The sequence below is a fragment of the Pseudorca crassidens genome, chromosome 2, assembly GCF_039906515.1.
Source record: "Pseudorca crassidens isolate mPseCra1 chromosome 2, mPseCra1.hap1, whole genome shotgun sequence".
Classification (NCBI taxonomy): Eukaryota; Metazoa; Chordata; class Mammalia; order Artiodactyla; family Delphinidae; genus Pseudorca; species Pseudorca crassidens.
Window position 1 is genome coordinate 87,514,921 of NC_090297.1, and position 20,292 is coordinate 87,535,212.

Consider the following 20,292-nt stretch of genomic DNA (forward strand, 5'->3'; position numbering starts at 1 on the left):
ACAAAGCAAAAGCCAAAGTCCTTACAATGGCCTAACAAGACCCGTTCATGGACCGAGACTAGTTACAATTCCAATCACATCTCCTATTATGCTTCCCTTCAGTCCCAGCTGTCTAACCATACTGGCCTTGCTCCTAAAACATGCTATATAAAAGTCCACCCAAGGCCCTTTGCACAGGCTTTTCCTGATCGGCTCTTCCCACTGATATCCTCATGGCTAAGTCCCACCCCTCCTTCAAGGCCTTGTTCAAATGCTCCTCTCTCATGGAGGCTACCTTAAGAGCCCAATTCTAAACTGCAACTTGCCACCCATTAGAGATCTTTATTCTCCTCCCTTGCTCTATTTTCTTTCCACAGCATTTATCACTGTGGCTGTCATGAGAATGTGCCGCTCAGACATCCAACTATGAGAATAAAATCGACCAGGGGTCCCAGCTGTTGTACTCTGAAATCCATCCCTGTATTTGCATCAAGACCGTGCCACTCAGGGGTTACTCCCAGCCATTGATTGAGTCTGGCAGGAATGCTAAAATAGGCTCATTCCTTGGAGACACAGGACCTCTCTGGTAGCTGACTTTGGCTCCAGCACTCTCTGATGGCCTTGCCGATCCTCCTTACACTGCACTGCAGGTTGGACTGTTTTCACCCAACTTTCCCTCCCTCTTGCCTTCAGTCTGGTCAAATATGCACCATGGTCTGACCACTCTCCCAGACCTTCCCAGCTCCAGCCTTTGCTGCCTACCTCCCCATTTTTTCTCATACTGTCATTCTCCTAATAAAATCAAACACATTTAATCCATCTTGGCATTTGTTTTTCAAAAGGACTCAGACCAACATAGTCATCTTCTCACCTCCTATATTTTGCTTGTTTATTATATTTATCTTTTACTGCCTTCTAGACTATAAGTTCCAGCAGAGCAGGAATTTTGTTTATCCATGTATCTCAAACATCTAGCACAGTACCTGACACATCATAGGGGCTCAACAAATATGTGCAGAATAAATGGATAACAAATGCTGAAAATTAGCAATTATTAGTATTATCAGCTAAATAAATGAATAAACACATGATGATCCCAATCAGTTATTACAGTTTTGCTCCCTCCTAAATTCCCTGATTCTCTTATTTAATCTAGTCCTCCCCTTACACTAGAAAACACTTGGGTTTTCCCATTACAGAAATGAGATTTAAGAGGTAAATTGGTTTTAGGAAAAGATCCAGACTAATAATTGGATGGCTGCCATCTGTTCTGAGCAGCAAATATGCAATTCTGACTGAGATATTTATCACTACCGCTCTCTTGTCTTTAATTTCAGCCAGGATCTGCAGATACACAAAATCAAAATTTTTAAAGGTTTGATCTTTTAAGCTTAAATATCCATCCAATAGCATTCAAGCTTGGCCCACACCTGGTCAATTCTCCCATTCTCTAATCTCCCTAAATGTCCCTTGAGGATGTATGAGTAAAGACAAACTACACTCATGTATGACTTCAGACTGTGGAAACTGGTGAGTTTCACCTTAGGGTTCTATGGTAGGGTGACTTTAAATGACAATATGGGGAAATCTTTTCTCACTAGGGCCACAAAGGTCACCCAGAGGAGATCCCCACAGAGTTCTAACTAAGGGGTTTATAACCAGCTCTAAGTGTTCTGGGAGCTAGATGGAGGAGGAGGCTGGGGGCCCAACTCTTTCTCATAACGACTGATGTAACCTTCAGCCTGTGTTTCACATTGCCCTGTTTCTTGGGCAGAACTGATGAATGGCTATTAGAAAGTCCAGGTTCCAATCCTGGCATTGCTACTTATTACCTGTGTGACAAATGACCTCTCTGAGCCTCAGTTCCCTCATTTTTAAAATAGGGCTAATATCGCCAGTACCTTGTAAGAAATATCCAACGTAAAACATTTGCCTATAGAGAGTACTGAACAAATGTTAGCCATTATTATTACTGATATCAATAATGCAAAGGAAATAAGAACATCTGTTCAATGTTTGGGGTGTCCTTTTAACCTCTTCAGCTGAATGTTGATATGAAGGTGCTTGATAGCATCTAAACATGTAACAATGAGGTAGATGGTAATTAGGATTTATTACATCAAAATTTAATTAAAGAAATGGTAGGGGAAAGAACACAAAGTCAGTCATAAAGCTTCCCAGCCTCTGCTTTGACCTAAGAGTTTCGCTGGGCTTGACTTCCTCTTTCTAAAGGGCCAGGGAATACTCACATGGTGTCAGACTACATGAGTTACAGAATGTCTCATCACACTTTCAAAGTCTCATTCCTTTCTCTTGCATAACTGGTGAGGTCAAGATGGGCAACTTTCTGAGTGTCATTGCTGAATAGGATCCAAGAAAGAACTGCATTCCATAGAAATCCAAGACAAGAAATAAGGGAGGGTGGTACTTGACATTTAAACCACACTGAACACAGCCAGTGGACCAAGTTCTTAACAGAGTCACGTTAATGCCTTTAATTTCTCCATGACCTAAAGATTCCAAAATTTGAAACAAACTGCTGAAGTAGGAGGGGAAGGGAAAGGCAAGGGCAGCCTGACGTAAGTTTACCACTATATTAAATTCTAAAGTTACTCTAGAATTTTGTATTCTTATCTAAATGCAATTAAAGGAAGAAAGGCAAGCAAGTGACTTGATCCAGTCAAGGTAAGGCTTTGTCTTTGCAACTCTGGAGGACAGTACAGGTAAACAACTTTGTACAAATACACACAGACCCACACATGCAGAGATTTGCTTGTGTGTGGCTAGAGCAGAGGCTGATTAAGCACTCAGTGCATGGGCTTCTAGCGCTACTCCTAGGAAAGAATGAATTGGGTAAGGAACAGTTAATAAGAAAATGTGCCTTGCTAACTGTGCACATTACAACAAAGAGCTGGCAGCTCCTGAAGGAAAAGGGCTTGTACGGCTGCCGTTCAAACTTGTCAGTCAGCCCGTGCTAGCAGCCTCAGCGTCTGCTTCCCCAGCACACCCTCATTACATGTGTCTGGCCTGATCTGTACATCTGCTCAGAGACGCTCCTGCCGAGTCGGGGATTTCTGCTTTTCTCCACCGCTGCCAAAGCGGATTTCTCCCTGCTTCTCTGACACCTCCATTCCTCTCCCCAAGGAGGCTCCTGCTTTATGGTAGTTTTGGACTTCCCTCACTGGCTGCCTGTCCTTGACTTCTAGAATGGAAGAAGCTGAGCTGGTGAAGGAGAGACTCCAGGCCATCACAGTAAGTCTTGCATACAGTTATAACTCATGGAGAAGGTTGCTCATACAAACAACAGAAGCGTTGCTAGCTGCCCCGGCCGCTGAGCCCCGTAAGTGGAAAAACAGAACTGTCACCTTTCATGGACGACGGGTCTCTGCCACTCTCTTAACCCTGGTGACCCTCTGTAACTCTTGGTTTTCCGAACCTGAGTACAGGGCAAATGTTCTTGATTTCCACAAAAACTGTGCCTATGTTTTAAATAGCAGTCAGAAGCTTTTAAGGCAGTTTGGTTAACCTTCTATGTACCTTAAAAAAAATGCAGATTTTCCTTAAATTTATATTCGACAAACAGTAGATCAAAAAACAGATCCCTAACTTGGAAAGTTTTTTAAACAATTAATTCACCAAAAAGTTAAAATCTTTTAAAAGGAGGAGAGAAAAAGAAATAAAACAAATGACTTGAAACTTTTTATTTGTAGTTGTGGAAGTGTGTCCAGAAAGCCTAACAAAATTAAAATGAATGTCGTTGTACTTAAGCTAAGCATTAAACAAGAGAAAAGTAGGTAAAAGCATGTATCAGATTAATTCTAAGATATCAGTTTCCAGCAGAGTCACAAACTGAATAAGATCCTGATAAAGGAATGCAATGCATGCAATGCAATGGATTTGGAAAATATTTCGTTAATACCGGGAAGGAGAATAGTGCATTTTTTATGTTTGTTCTGGGAAAGAGTCAAAGTGTGAAATGAATTACTTTCCTTAAATGATCCAGCTTTTTTTTTTTTTTTTAATTTTCCAAAATCCTCTATTTGGCAGTAACCTGGAAATCTCTGGCACAATCACTTATCATTAGCTACAACTTATAATTTTTTTAAAGAAAAACCACTTTGGAAATCAACATCCCAATTTTTTCAGCATTTTCTGCCACTGAAATTAACCGTCAGGAGTACTTTTTAAAAACTGATGCATAATATCACAGATGCGGATTTATTAATTTCAATGTATATTGGACATTACTATCTATAAAAATAACTCTTCATTGCCTTGTGGAAAGAAAACTGATGCAAAATCAGGGTGGGTAGAAAGATATTACTCTTTGCTCTTCAAAGTCCCACAGCATAAATTATTACTATGCTAAGCCCAATTTAGAATTTTTATTAGAAGGATACAATGTTTCAGTTCCACCCAGAAAGATGCAATAACTTGAAATATTTTCTCAGCCAATGGTTAGGAACCAAAAATCCACAGATAAAATTGGCACTTTTCCATAAGACAGTGTTCTCGAAATGTCCAACTTCTAATTAGTACATTTTCCTTTCAGAAAACCTTGGTTTGGATTATTGTTGGTTTTGCTTTGTTCTTTTCTGTTGTTAAACTCAGCCACCATTTCAGCTGTCCCGCTTTAAGGGACAGGAACTGGGCTCTGCTCTGTTGTTTTTGGCGTGGGCCTTTTAGGTTACAGCTGCTGTCTAAAGGTTACTGTATTAGACTGTGTGACTTGTGTGGGCACAAGCTCCGCTTTTCCTGATGCTTCTATCTCCTAATTAACTAAATTAAATCATGTATCCAATGAAATCCACAAGTAGCCCCTTGTTCCACATTTTCCTTTTTGAATCACAGCCCACCCTTGCTTCCACCCTTTTTACACCCAGTGCACCTTACAACTCGTACTAAAGCACATGTGTTCTAAAGGTATGACTGCATACAGTTATTCAGGAAAACTAGGAATTTTCACAGAGGTTCCAAATGCAAATAGAACTAGAACAAAAGTCATAATGCCTTAAATGCCTTACAAGCAGACAAGACAATAAATAGGTTTTTGAATATACTGGTGTGTGTTTTTATGATCATTTAAAAAATAAAATAAAATAACAACTACTTTTCGGAATATTTCATTAGCTTAACCATATCCCATTAGAAAGAATTAAGCAAATCTCCAAAGTAAAATCACAAAGTAATTCTATTTTGGAAGTAAGATACTTGTATAAAGATTGTAGAGAAAAAATTGAGAAGAGTTTGTGGGAGCAAATCTCCAATAGTGTACACCTCACCAGACTAAGTCCAGTCACAATGGTCACCACCTAAAAGGAAAAAATGGAGCAGTGGTGTGTCAATGGAAAAAACACATCCACTCATCTCCCCTGGACACCCTGGGAAATGCCAGCTTTCTCCACCCTTGCCTTACGCAGGAAGCCACCTCAGCTATTGCCCTTCCCCCTGGGGAAATGAAAACACACAGTGTCCAGAGAGTTTGCAGGGATTGTTTCACTTTTGGAAGTACTTAAAATCTTCAAAATCTCTGACCTAGACTAAAACTCAGAGACAATATCCTAATTTTAACTGTTTTCCTCTTATTTCCCTACACTGAAATAATTTTTATATACTTTATAAAATCATAAGACAAAATCAAAATCATAAGACAATTGCCCAATGTAACCCAACACAGCAACTCATAGGCACTTTGTTAGAAAAAATAAAAAACTTTTGACAGTCTAAGAAAGATCTATTTGATTATTATACTAAAAGTTATCCCTCCAATTCCTGGCTGTGTAATGAAATAATCTTCACTGTTATATTTATTCCACATGATTTTGAGCGTCCAAAAAGTCATTATTTCCACTGCAAGGAATTTAAAAAACAAATGTATATGCCTATAACTTGACAGACTCAAGTGCCAGTCTTATTGTTCCTCTTTTTAAAAAATCAGATTAAGCGTAGTAAGTAGATGGAATGTGACACCAGGCTCTCAAACTGAAAACAAAATTACTGTGATGGTGACATTCATTTCTCATATCAGTAAGTTGAATTTTAGATTAGTCAGAAGTCCTTCTCAAAGACTTTAAGAGGGGGAATTCCCTGGCGGTCCAGGGGTGAGGACTCTGTGTTTTCACTGCCGAGGGGGTGGATTGGGTTGGGCAACTAAGATCCCGTAAGCCACAGGGCGAGGCCAAAAAAAAAAAAAAAAAAAAAACTTAAAGCGAATAAAGACAAAATTATGAAGGTACACAGAAATGATTGTTTAAAAGAAGGCACCTCATTTGGGTATACCAAATATGGGTTATATTTTGTACACTTACTCTCATGTTTCTCCTTCATTACTTTATCCATGTACAGGCATACCTTGGAGATACTGCAGGTTTGGTTCTAGACCACTGCAATAAAGCAAATATCATAAAAAAGCGAGTCACACAAATTTTTTAGTTTCCCAGTAGAGATAAAACTTACGTTTGGACTGCATAATACTATTGCATAACATAATACAGTAGTATTATGTCTAAAAAATAACGTATACACCTTAATTAAAAAAGACTTTATTGCTAAAAAATGCTAACCATCATGAGTCTTCAGCGAGTTGTAATCTTTTTGCCATAGTAACATCAAAGATCACTGATCACAGACAAAGAAATACTGTATGTTTTCACTTATATGTGAAATCTAAAAAATAAAACAAACAAACAATTATCACAAAACAGAAGCAGACACAGAGGAAAAACTAGTGGTTACCAGAGTAGGGGGAGAGGTGAGGGGCAAAATAGGCAAAGGAGATTAAAGGTACAAACTATTAGGTATAAAATAAATAAGTTACAAGGAGGTAATGTACAGCACGGGGAATACAGTCAGTATTTTATAATAAATTTGTATGGAGTGCAATCTATAAAAATATTGAATTGCTAGGTTGTACACCTGAAACTAATATAATATTGTAAGTCAACTATACTTCAATTTAAAAAAAAGACTGCTCACAATGAAAAAAGCCAAACAAAAAGATCCCTGATCACAGATCACCATAACAAATATAATAATAATGAAAAAGTTTGAAGTATTGCAACAATCAGCAAAATGTAAAAGTGATCAAATGCTGTTGAAAAAACGGCGCCAATAGATTTGCTCCATGCCCGTTGTCACAAACCTTCAAACTGTAAAAAAAGAGAAAAAAGCAGTATCTATGGAGCGAAATAAAAGTGAAGCACAATAAAATGAGGTACACCTGTACCAACTCTTCACTTACTAAATTAATGGTCAAAGTATATCTTAGCCAAAGAGTTTAGTTTTCAACTCTAAGTGGAAAACAGGGTACTTCAAACTAATTAAATATTACATTGATTAAAAGGTCTCTTGAGGCTTAAGTTAGTACATAGTGTTTTAACAAATAGCGGATTTTGATACAAAAGGAGAGCTACTGAAGTAGGTGATTGGAAATGTGCTTTGAATATCACTGGAACTGATAATACCAATGTCTCCAGCGTTCTCAGGAAGAGTGAGATGAAGGACTGAAAGAGTTATCCCTACAGGGTTCCTCTCTGGAAGTAAACATGGTCCACACCAAAGAATGATGAAAAGGTGCAGGTAAATTTCCCTCAGAAAGAGCAAGATCCCCTTATGACCACTAATATCCTATACTGCTCACATCCTCCTCCAACAAGGAACACGTTTTCTTGTCTCCACTCCGATGGTGACATTAGAAAATACTGTTACTAAATACCATGGGGAGACTCAGACTGGAAAACTCCTAGATCTTAAACTGACTAGAGATCATAGATTCACAAAAATAGGACTGTTTGGGGTGAGGGGGTTGAGCTCAGAAGAATTCTGAGAACTAGAAGCAATGTACAGAGAACAAACCAGCTGAGGAGAAAGGGGGTAAGAATAAAGCTGATATTTTTACTCTTTTCAAAGCTTAACCTTTAATGTTAGAAAGGCATGTTATCCACTCATTCTCTCATTCCCTTTATTCAATTTATGGTTATTGAGCACTTACTCTGTGCCAAACCTCACGCATTCACATTAAAATAAGTGAAGAAAAGGGAATCAGGAGTGTCAGGAGTGGTATGGGATGGGTTGCAATTTGCAGTAGCATGGTCAGGATGGGCCTCATGGAGAGGGTGACATTTGATCATAGATGAAGGATGAGAGCTTGGTCAAAAGTTAGACAACAGCAATAATCACAAGGACAAGCACCTGCCTAGGACTGACTCCTTTTGGTAATGAGCCACTTAAAGGCCTGATGCTGGAATCTGAGCAACAGATTTGCAGGCCAAATCTGCTCATGACGCAGAATTATCAAGAGCTCTCACATTTCCCCGGATCCACTCCCTATTTTGTTCCACTCCCAAGGAATTTTTTCTCGACTTGTAAACATAGGAATGTAGGAGGTAGAAAGCTCTTTACATAAAACAGAAATCTACCCAATACAAAAGACCACTATTAAAACAATAACATAAATACACACAGGTTCTATTAATAGTTACTTCCTCAGCACGTTTCCTCTCACTAGACACCCCACCTCATCTCGTTCTCTTTTTTTTCAATATCTGGAATCTTCTAACACTTAATAAAACAGTTAATGACCTCAAAGCAGGACCTGCTACATAATTTGTGAGGCCCCGTACAAGATGAACATGTGGGGATCCCTGCTCAAAAAGTGTTCAGAATTTCAAGGTGGTAACAGCAGAAGTTTAAAAGCATTCAGACTAAACACTGGGCCCTTCTGAGCATGGTGCCCTCATGTATGACTTCACAGGTCACATGTCCAAGAAGCCCAGGCTGCTGGCCAGGTACATTTTTTTTCCCTGTTCATTCTTCCTGTACAAATGAGAGCATGAAAACAAGTGCAAGCCAGCCTGGATCTTGACAGAAGTTAGACCTTAACATGTGTTTGGATTGCTGTGTTATTTAGAGCTCTAAGGACTCCTTAAAGTAATAATGACTAAAAGGAAGCATAATGAACCATTGTTCCACTGTACCTCGCGGTTAAGACAAAGTTACAGGAAGAGTTCCCAATTTGTCATGAACATCCCAAGACATTCACATAAAGATGGTATGTGGAGATACAGGAATCTCCTAAGTAAAGATGTCCTGTGCCACTATATTCAAACAATAAAGCCTCCGCAGAAGTTTCCACAGTGCTATACTGAGATTACATGTTTCTTCCAGAGAGGGAAAGGTTTCTTCAAACAAAAGTACTATGCCACATTTCTTTGCCAAACATAATAGCCCACCCACAAAGGAGACCATGTGATGAGGTATAATAATTTTGATAGCTTATTAAGGAAACTGCCTTTTGATAACCAGGGGTGGTTTTTCCAGTGTGCTACAGAGTGATAATGCTACTTTGCAAAGCCCTCTACTGACAAGGATCCCCATGAACTTTCTCAACATTACTAGATGGTGAAAAGGAAAAGCTTCTTTTATAGAAAACTGTGATTAAAACAAACCAGAGAGTAAGTCTAACAAGAGTCTAAGCAAGTACAGCATAGTTCAGGCTAAAACCAAAACAGAGCTTCCACTTCCTAATCTAAAGTCTCAAACTACCTAGCTTCTCTTGAAATAAAATAAGAATATTTTAATTTTTAATTTATTTAAATGGCAGTGGTGTCATTCTGGGGAGCTCAAGAAGTTTCCTCACCAGGAACCCTGTGACATGTCTATTTTTCTAAAACACCATAGGAGCAGTTTGAGTGAGATCTGAACTTACAGTTTTTATGTAAAACCCCAGTGACTGGATTCACGCTAACCATTTCAGACATAGAGCCAGGTTATTTTCTGAACCTCTGGCTTCTGTCTTAAGCATCAAGTTTTCAATGTGTAACTGCATCAATGATTGATATGGGGTGATACAACATGTTAAAAGGAGCTACAAGAGCTACTCAAAATCAATCTATGCTAACAAATATAGATATAAAGACATATCCTAAGCACAAGAATTCTGCGATTAAAAATAATAATAACACCAAACTCCCAGTCCATCCCTCCCCCATCCCCCTCTCCCTTGGTAACCATAAGTCTGTTCTCTATGTCCATGAGTCTGTTTCTGTTTTGTAAATAAGTTCATTTGTGTCACATTTTAGATTCCACAAATAAGTGATATCCTATGGTATTTGTCTTTCTCTTTCTGACTTACTTCACTTAGTATGATAATATCTAGGTCCATCCATGCTGCTGCAAATGGCATTATTTCATTCCTTTTTATGGCTGAGTAATACTCCGAGGTATATATGTACCACATCTTCTTTATCCTTTCATCTAATGATGGACATTTAGGCTGTTTCCATGTCTTGGCTATTGTGAATAGTGCTGCTATGAACATAGGGGTGCATGTATCTCTTTGAATTATAGTTTTAGGAGTTTGGGGTTAGTAGATGCAAACTATTACATATAGAATGGATAAACAACAAGCACAGTTCCCAGTGCTACTGTATAGCACAGGGAACTATATTCAACATCCTGAGATAAACCATAATGGAAAAGAATATTAAAAAGAATATATATATATATAAGCTGAATCACTTTGCTGTACAGCAGAAATTAACACAATATTATAAATCAACTGTACTTCAATTTTTTAAAAAAAGATGGAAAAAATAATAACAGTTTGGGGTTAACATATACACATTACTATATATAAAATAGATAACCAACAAGGACCTACTGTGTAGCAGAGGGAACTATCCTCAGTATCTTGTAATAACCTATAATGGAAAAGAATCTGAAAAAGAATATATATATATATATATATATATATATATATATATAAACTGAATCACTTTGCTGTACACTTGAAACGAACACATTGTAAATTATACTTCAATTTAAAAAATAATAATAACCTATTCTTGCATAGCATTTAGACTTTAAAAATAAAAACAAAAACTTTCACATTCATTATCTCATTTGTCCAAACAGTCGTATGAGTATTTTCAATAGCAGATGTTGCCATCCCCATTTTATAGGTGAAAAACCTAAGACCAAGGAAAGCTAAGGGATTAGTTAAATAGTAGAAAATGGCAGAGTCTCTGCTCATAACATCACAATAAATTCTAGTAAACTTCAAAACCATAAACCTCACCCTTTTTCAGAACTTCCTCTGTTGTTCACTCTTAATAAAGTTTGAAGTGGAGCAAAGAGAAAAATCTATGGAGGTTCTGCTTCACGTAATCCCCTTTTTTAACCCAAACCAGTCCTTCACACCCTGAAGTCTCCTCTCCTCTTTCCCAGGCTGATAGGAGTAGAAGTGGGAAAGGAAAGAATGTGATGCCATTGCAGAAGCATTTGTTATTGCTTTAACAGGATTGGGACAGAATCATTTTTCGGAGCATCCCATATTCTAAGCCTCGGAGTAGGCTTCCACTTCCACTACATAGTCTCTTCCCTTCCAGCCAGGATTTCTTAAGGCAAAGACATTGTTGCATCTCTCACAGCTCCCCCCAACACCGAGCTCCACACTAGCTGGAGCCCAAAAAACCCATTATGAATAAGTGAATGAGTGAATACCATCAAGCTGAAAGGAGGGAGAGAGCTAATGATTGTCCACCCAGCTAACAGATTTTTTTTTTTTTACTGAAGACATGGCCAAGTTTACCATCACCCTTTGATTATTTAGGAGTTTGTTTTGTGTTTATCCTTGTTTTGTTTTGTTTTGTCATGATTCATTAGAACAAACAGGAAAGGGTAGACAAAGGAATAAAAGAGTAGAACATAAACCACATTCTATTTAGAGATCTGTCAGAATTTGTTGTAAAGCTGGGAAAGAAGACTAAATTTACTAAATAAAATGAGGTTTAGAAAATTTGTGCTTTTTAATTCACCCCATAAGTAGCAGTGACAACTACATCCAATTCCCATGGCTAACATATGAATTAGGGTTTTTCAAAGCTAAATTCAGAAATAATCATAGGACCAGGAGAAAACTTAGAGATTTCATCCACATTCCCATCCGCATTGTACCATGCTCGAGAGATGCTCATCCAGTTTCTCCTTGAGCACTTTCAATATCAGGTGGATTAATACCTCCCAAAATACCCTATTCCATTTGAGAACAACTCTCTGTGTTAAGAGTTCTGACATAATGTGGCAGAATCTAGTTTCCTTTAACTGCCTCCCAATCATGACTCTAGCCATTGAAGCTGTACAGCTTTATTTTCTTGATTTCAATCATTCTTCATATCACAGGCTCATTCTAGACACTCTTTTAAATGTCAGTGTCACTCTTAAAATTTGGTGCTGAGAGTTAAACAGAACACTCTGACCAGTACAGAGACCTTACTGCTATAATTTCCCTTGTTTGGCTAATCGTATTTCTACAGATATATTTGGGAAGTGATAAGGAGTAGTATAAGGGGCATTATATTTGGAATTATAGAAAATTAGGATCAATAGCAATTCCAACACTAGACCAACTTTATGACTTGGGGAAGCTGATAAACTCTCTGGTCCTCACTTCAGTGTCTCTAAAATTAATAATGAATTAACCTGAAAGCTCAGTACTCAGATACACAATAAATATACAAAAATCAATAGCTTTCTGAAAAACAATAATTAGTCAGAAATTGTAATGTGAAAACATCCCATTCCTGATAGCTACATTTTTTTTAAAACTGTTGAAACCTAAAAATAATCCTATTTAGAAAATGTGCAGAATTTATATGAAGAAACCTTTATGTTTTTATACCTACTGAGGAACTGTGCAGGATATATATAGTGAAACTTTACTAAGTGATATAATATATATGTCTAGAGAAGCACACCATTCCTTGAGGTAAAGTTTGAATACAAAAAAGCTGTCATATATTTTCAAATTTATTTTAAGCTTAATGCAATTCCGATCAAAATCTCTAACGAGGCATTCTTGTTCACTTCTGATGGCACCATGAAATTGCTAAAACAGGATGATTTGGCAATTGGTAAAAGAAAACTCAAAAACTGTTTTACCCTTTGACCAAGAATTTCATTAACAAGGAAATTTATATAAAGAAAAATAAGAGATGCATACAAGATGGATTCCTAAGATGTTCATAGCATAATAAAATCATTTCTTATAGTATATAGTACAAAAGTGTAAGCAAATTCAACGTCCAAAAATAGGCACTAGTTGAATAAACACAGTGCAAATATACATGTGTGTATATGTATGCATGTATGTGAAATAGAATAATGTGCATCCATTAAAAATAATTTAGAGGGCTTCCCTGGTGGCGCAATGGTTGAGAGTCCGCCTGCCGATGCAGGGGACACGGGTTCGTGCCCCGGTCCGGGAAGATCCCACATGCCGCGGAGCGGCTGGGCCCGCGAGCCATGGCCGCTGAGCCTGTGCGTCCGGAGCCTATGCTCCACAACGGGAGAGGCCACAGCAGTGAGAGCCCCGTGTACCGCAAAAATATTAATAATAATAATAATTTAGAAAACTATTTAATGACATGGTATATGATTATGTTCATGATATATTAAAAAAATAAGATTACTAAGTGTGTAACATACAATTCAAATTTTATATGAGCTATAATATATCATGCAGATGTAAATCATATATAACAGTAGCGATCTCTGATTATCTCTGGATAAAGATAATTACTATTAGAAGTAACTTTTAAAATTCCATCAGGGTGTGTGGTTTTTTTGTTTGTTTGCTTGTTTGGTTGATTGGTTGTTGATTTTTTTTTTTTTTTTTGGCTTGGTAGGGAGTGATGAAGCATAAGGAATTGGTTGAGTTTTCAATTTAGTTTCTATTGGAATGTAACAAAATGATTCCAAAGTCCAACTGGGAAAATAAACTACTGCTACTAATCAAGACATTTTAAAGAAAAGCAACAAAGGAAAACTTGCCCAATAAAATGTTAAATTATCTCATTGGTGCTACATAGTACCAAAATCTATAACTAAAGACACTATACAGATAACCTAGAGCCAGGCCCTAATGTACATTTTTTGTGTGTAAATGATAGAAGTTAGTAAATGATAAAATTAGTAAACAAAAAAAGTAAACCAATAGGAAAGAATTCTTTGATAAAACTTCAGATTTAGTTTAAAATTTGGGAAAAAAATATTAGACCCTCAGCATTTACCATAAATCAAAATTAATTAGGCTGGATTTAAGAGGTTTTTTTTAAAACTCTTTAGGAAACTGGAAGAAAATATGGGTCAGATAGTCTGAATATATCAGATAGAAAATATCTCAGATAGTAAAAGATATTAAAAACATAAAAGCATTAGGAAAGGGCTTCCCTGGTGGAGCAGTGGTTGAGAGTCCTCCTGCCAATGCAGGGGACACGGGTTCGTGCCCCGGTCCGGGAAGATCCCACATGCCGCGGAGTGGCTGGGCCTATGAGCCATGGCTGCTGAGCCTGCGCGTCCAGAGCCTGTGCTCCTGTGCAACGGGAGAGGCCATAACAGTGAGAGGCCCGCATACCGCAAAAACAAAAAACAAAACAAAACAAAAAAACGCAACAGGAATAATCTTTCAGTAATTCTAGGAACACCATAAATAAAATTTAAAGGCAAATAGGAAAAATTATTTACAACTAGTATGGCAAACAAAAGGCTACTATTCCTAATTCAAAGAGTTCTTACAAATTGTTGATTAATTAATAAGCTTTACCCAAAAATAGGTAGCCATCACAAACAGGAAATTTTAAAAAATAAATAATACAAATAGCCAAGAAAATTATGAAAAATATTTGACCACTAATATCAGAAATCTGATTAAGACATCAAGATAAGACACTATTTTTGCTCTACTTATATTGCTAAAGGATCTTTTACTTATAATATTCCTAATTAGAGTGAGGTAATGGACACTGTTTTGCAGAAATATAAGTTAAAATAACTTTTCATTGAAGTCCTTTTACCAATCTGCATCAAGAATTTTTAAAACATCCGTACCCCTTGACGAGCTAACTAAATTCTAGGGACCAATAGTGAGGAAATAATCAGACAAAAGTGGTCAAAATTTTACAAATAAGGAACTTTATCATACAACTACTTATAACACCTAAAGATTCAAAACAACCTAAAAGGCAGAAAAAGGGAGACTGATTAAGCAAATTACAATATTCTGAATAAAATTCAATATATTTATTAATAAAATTCAATTAAATGAGAAATGCTCATGACACAATATTAAGTGCAAAAGGTGGAACGCAAAACTGTGTGTATGGGCGTCCTTGCGTGGTTTTCACATGTGTGTCTGTATAAATTTTCATATCTGTGTTTTGGGTACACTGAAGAAACATTGGAATAAAATGCACCAAAATGTACATAGTAGTTACTTCTAAAGTAGTGGGAGTATAGGAGATTTTTATATTTTTCTTTAAAGTCGTCTAGATTTTTGAACTGTTCTGCAATTAACATATCCTATAAGTTTCATAGGGTACATTTATTAATAATAAAGTTAATCATTAATTTGGGTCCCTTTTTCCTACCAGACAAGATGTTTGAAATCTTGGCTTAGTCATCTTCTATTTCATTGGTTCCCAAACCGGGCTGTTCATTACAGTTGCCTGGAGCAGCTTCTAGCAACAAGTCTTCCAGTGCACACCCACTTCACCCTTGAAATTATGGTTCAGAAAATGAGCTAAATATGTTTATGTTTACTTTTTTATTGGGCTTAGTCTTTTTGTTTTTCTTTTTTATACAGCAGGTTCTTATTAGTCATCAATTTTATATACATCAGTGTATACATGTCAATCCCAATCACCCAATTCAGCACACCACCATCCCCACCCCCCCACCGTTTCCCCCCCTTGGTGACGATACGTTTGTTCTCTACACTATGTCTCAACTTCTGCCCTGCAAACTGGTTCATCTGTACCCTTTCTCTAGGTTCCACATATATGCACTAATATACGATATTTGTTTTTCTCTTTCTGACTTACTTCACTCTGTATGAAAGTCTCTAGATCCATCCACATCTCAACAAATGACTCAATTTCGTTCCTTTTTATGGCTGAGTAACATTCCATTGTATATATGTACCACAACTTCTTTATCCATTCGTCTGTCGATGTGCATTTAGGTTGCTTCCATGACCTGCCTACTGTAAAAAGTGCTTCAATGAACATTGGGGTGCATGTGTCTTTTTGAATTATGGTTTTCTCTGGGTATATACCCAGTAGTAGGATTACTGGATCATATGGTAATTCTATTTTTAGGTCTTTAAGGAACTTCCATACATTTCTCCATAGTGGCTCTATCAATTTACATTCCCACCAACAGTGCAAGAGTGTTCCCTTTTCTCCACACCCTCTCCAGCATTTGTTGTTTGTAGATTTTCTGATGATGCCCATTCTAACTGGTGTCAGGTGACACCTCATTATACTTTTGATTTGCATTTCTCTAATAATTAGTGATGTTGAGCAGCTTTTAATGTGCTTCTTGGCCATCTGTATGTCTTCTTTGGAGAAATGTCTATTTAGATCTTCTGCCCATTTTTGGATTGGGTTGTTTGTTTATTTAATATTGAGCTGCATGAGCTCTATTTTTTTTTTTTTTTTTTTTTTGTGGTACGCGGGCCTCTCACTGCTGTGGCCTCTCCCATTGTGGAGTACAGGCTCCAGACGCGCAGGCTCAGTGGCCATGGCCCATGGGCCCAGCCGCTCCACAGCATGTGGGATCTTTCTGGACTGGGGCACGAACCCGTGTCCCCTGCATCAGCAGGCATATATCAACCACTGTGCCACCAGGGAAGCCCCTGCATGAGCTCTTCATATATTTTGGAGATTAATCCTTTGTCTGTTGATTCATTTGAAAATACTTTCTCCCATCCTGAGGGTTGTCTTTCCATCTTGTTTATGGTGTCCTTTGCTGTGCAAAAGCTTTTAAGTTTCATTAGGTCCCATTTGTTTATTTTTGTTTTTATTTCCAATACTCTAGGAGGTGGATCAAAAAAGGTCTTGCTGTGACTTATGTTAAAGAGTGTTCTTCCTATGTTTTCCTCTAGGAGTTTTATATTGTCCTGTCTCATATTTAGGTCTTTAGTCCATTTTGATTTTATTTTTGTGTATGGTGTTAGAGAGTGTTCTAATTTCATTCTTTTACATGTAGCTGTCCAGTTTTCCCAGCACCACTTATTGAAGAGACTGTCTTTTCTCCATTGTATATCTTTGCCTCCTTTCTCATAGATTAGTTGACCATAGGTGCATGGGTTTATCTCTGGGCTTTCTATCTTTTTCCATTGATCTAAGTTTCTGTTTTTGTGCCAGTACCATACTGTCTTGATGACTGTAGCTTTGTAGTATAGTCTGAAGTCAGGGAGTCTGATTTCTCCAGCTCCACTTTTTTCCCTCAAGACTGCTTTGGCTATTCAGGGTCTTTTGTGTCTCCATACAAATTTTAAGATTACTTGTTCTAGTTCCGTAAAACATGCCATTGGTAATTTGATAGGGATTGCATTGAATCTGTAGATTGCTTTGGGTAGTATAGTCATTTTCACAATATTGATTCTTCCAATCCAAGAAAATGGTATATCTCTCCATCTATTTGTATCATCTTTAATTTCTTTCATCACTGTCTTGTAGTTTTCTGCATACAGGTCTTTTGTCTCCCTAGGTAGGTTTATTCCTAGGTATTTTATTCTTTTTGTTGCAGTGGTAAATGGGAGTGTTTCCTTAATTTCTCTTTCAGATTTTTCATCATTAGTGTATAGGAATGCAAGAGATTTCTGTGCATTAATGTTGTATCCTGCAACTGTACCAAATTCATTGATTAGCTCTAGTAGTTTTCTGGTGGCATTTTTAGGATTCTCTATGTATAGTATCATGCCATCTGGAAAGAGTGACAGTTTTACTTCTTCTTTTCCAATTTGTATTCCTTTTATTTCTTTTTCTTCTCTGATTGCCGTGGATAGAAGTTCCAAGACTATGTTGAATAATAGTGGTGAGAGTGGACATCCTTGTCTTGTTCCTGATCTTAGAGGAAATGCTTTCACTTTTTCACCATTGAGAATGAAGTTTGCTATAGGTTTGTCATATATGGCCTTTATTATGTTAGAGGTAGGTTCCCTCTATGTCCCTTTCTGTAGAGTTTTTATCATAAATGGGTGCTGAATTTTGTCAAAAGCTTTTTCTGCATCTATTGAGATGATCATATGGATTTTATTCTTCAATTTGTTAATATGGTGTATCACATTGATTGTTTTGCATATACTGAAGAATCCTTGCATTCCTAGAATAAACTCCACTTGATCATGGTGTATGATCCTTTTAATGTGCTGTTGGATTCTGTTTGCTAGTATTTTGTTGAGGATTTTTGCATCTATGTTCATCAGTGATATTGGCCTGTAGTTTTCTTTATTTGTGACATCCTTGTCTGGTTTTGGTATCAAGGTGATGGTGGCCTCATAGAATGAGTTTGGGAGTGTTCCGTCCTCTGCAATTTTTTGGAAGAGTTTGAGAAGGATAGGTGTTAGCTCTTCTCTAAATATTTGATAGAATTCACCTGTGAAGCCATCTGGTCCTGGACTTTTGTTTGTTGGAAGATTTTTAATCACAGTTTCAATTTCATTACTGTCATTGGTCTGTTCATATTTTCTGTTTCTTCCTGGTTCAGTATTGGAAGGTTATACCTTTCTAAGAATTTGTCCATTTCTTCCAGGTTGTCTATTTTATTGGCATAGAGTTGCTTGTAGTAGTCTCTTAGGATTCTTTGTATTTCTGCGGTGTCTGTTATAACTTCTCCTTTTTCATTCCTAATTTTATTGATTTGAGTCCTCTCCCTCTTTTTCTTGATGAGTCTGGCTAATGGTTTATCAATTTTGTTTATCTTCTCAAAGAAACAGCTTTTAGTTTTATTAATCTTTGCTATTGTTTCTTTGTTTCTATTTCATTTTTTTCTGCTCTGATCATTATGATTTCTTTCCTTCTGCTAAATTTGGGTTTTGTTTGTTCTTCTTTCTCTAGTTTCTTTAGGTGTAAGGTTAGATTTTTTATTTGAGATATTTCTTGTTTCTTGAGGTAGGCTTGTGTAGCTATAAACTTCCCTCTTAAAACTGCTTTTGCTGCATCCCACATGTTTTGGATCATCGTGTTTTCATTGTCATTTGTCTCTAGGTATTTTTTGATTTCCTCTTTGATTTCTTCGGTGATCTCTTGGTTATTTAGTAACACATTGTTTAGCCTCCATGTGTTTGTATTTTTTGTGTGTGTGTGTGGTACGCGGGCCTCTCACTGTTGTGGCCTCTCCCATTTGGGAGCACAGGCTCTCCGGATGCACAGGCTCAGCGGCCATGGCTCATGGGCCCAGCTGCTCCGCAGCATGTGGGATCTTCCCAGACCGGGGCACAAACCCACGTACCCTGCATCGGCAGGCAGGCAGACTCTCAACCACTGCGCCACCAGGGAAGCCCTGTGTTTGTACTTTTTACGTTTTTTTCCCTGTAATTCATTCCTAATCTCATAGCATTGTATTCAGAAAAGATGCTTGATATGATTTCAATTTTCTTAAATTTACTGAGGCTTGATTTGTGACCCAAGATGTGATCTATCCTGGAGAATATTCCATGCGCACTTGAGAAGAAAGTGTAATGTGCTGTTTTTGGATGGAATGTCCTATAAATATCAATTAAATCTATCTGGTCTATTGTGTCATTTAAAGCTTCTCTTTCCTTACTTATTTTCATTTTGAATGATCTGTCCATTGGTGTAAGTGAGGTGTTAAAGTCCCCCACTATTATTGTGTTACTGTTGATTTCCTCTTTTATACCTGTTAGCAGTTGCCTTATGTATTGAGGTGCTCCTTTGTTGGGTGCATATATATTTATAATTATTATATCTTCTTCTTGGATTGATCCCTTTACCGTTATGTAGTGTCCTTCCTTGTCTCTTGTAACATTCTTTATTTTAAAGTCTATTTTTTCTTATATGAGTATACCTACTCCAGCTTTCTTTTGATTTACATTTGCATGGAATATCTTTTTCCATCCCCTTACTTTCAGTCTGTATGTGTCCCTAGGTCTGAAGTGGGTCTCTTGTAGACAGCATATATATGGGTCCTGTTTTTGTATCCATTCAGCAAGCATGTGTCTTTTGGTTGGAGCATTTAATCCATTCATGTTTAAGGTAATTATCAATATGCATGTTCCTATTACCATTTTCTTAATTTTTCTGGGTTTGGTTTTGTAGGTCCTTTTGTTCTCTTGTGTTTCCCACTTAGGGAAGTTCCTTTAGCATTTGTTGTAGAGCTGGTTTGGTGGTGCTGAATTCTCCTAGCTTTTGCTTGTTTGTAAAGCTTTTGATTTCTCCATCAAATCTGAATGAGATCCTTGCTGGGTAGAGTAATCTTGGTTGTAGTTTCTTCCCTTTCATCACTTTAAGT

At 37.3% G+C, this 20,292-nt stretch overlaps 1 protein-coding gene across 2 annotated transcripts in view; it reads left to right on the forward strand.

Annotated features, from left to right (window-relative positions):
• Positions 1 to 2,406: 2,406 nt before the first annotated feature.
• PALMD (palmdelphin) overlaps positions 2,407 to 20,292 on the forward strand; it is a 55,659-nt gene continuing 37,773 nt past the window's right edge. The window contains exons 1-2 of one of the 2 annotated variants that reach the window (XM_067727005.1): positions 2,407 to 2,558; positions 3,186 to 3,231. In XM_067727005.1, the coding sequence (XP_067583106.1) occupies positions 3,187 to 3,231 (45 nt within the window). In that variant the 5' untranslated portion in view covers positions 2,407 to 2,558; position 3,186. Of the gene's footprint in view, positions 2,665 to 3,185; positions 3,232 to 20,292 lie in introns of both variants that reach the window. The other variant, XM_067727004.1, reaches the window with a different exon arrangement.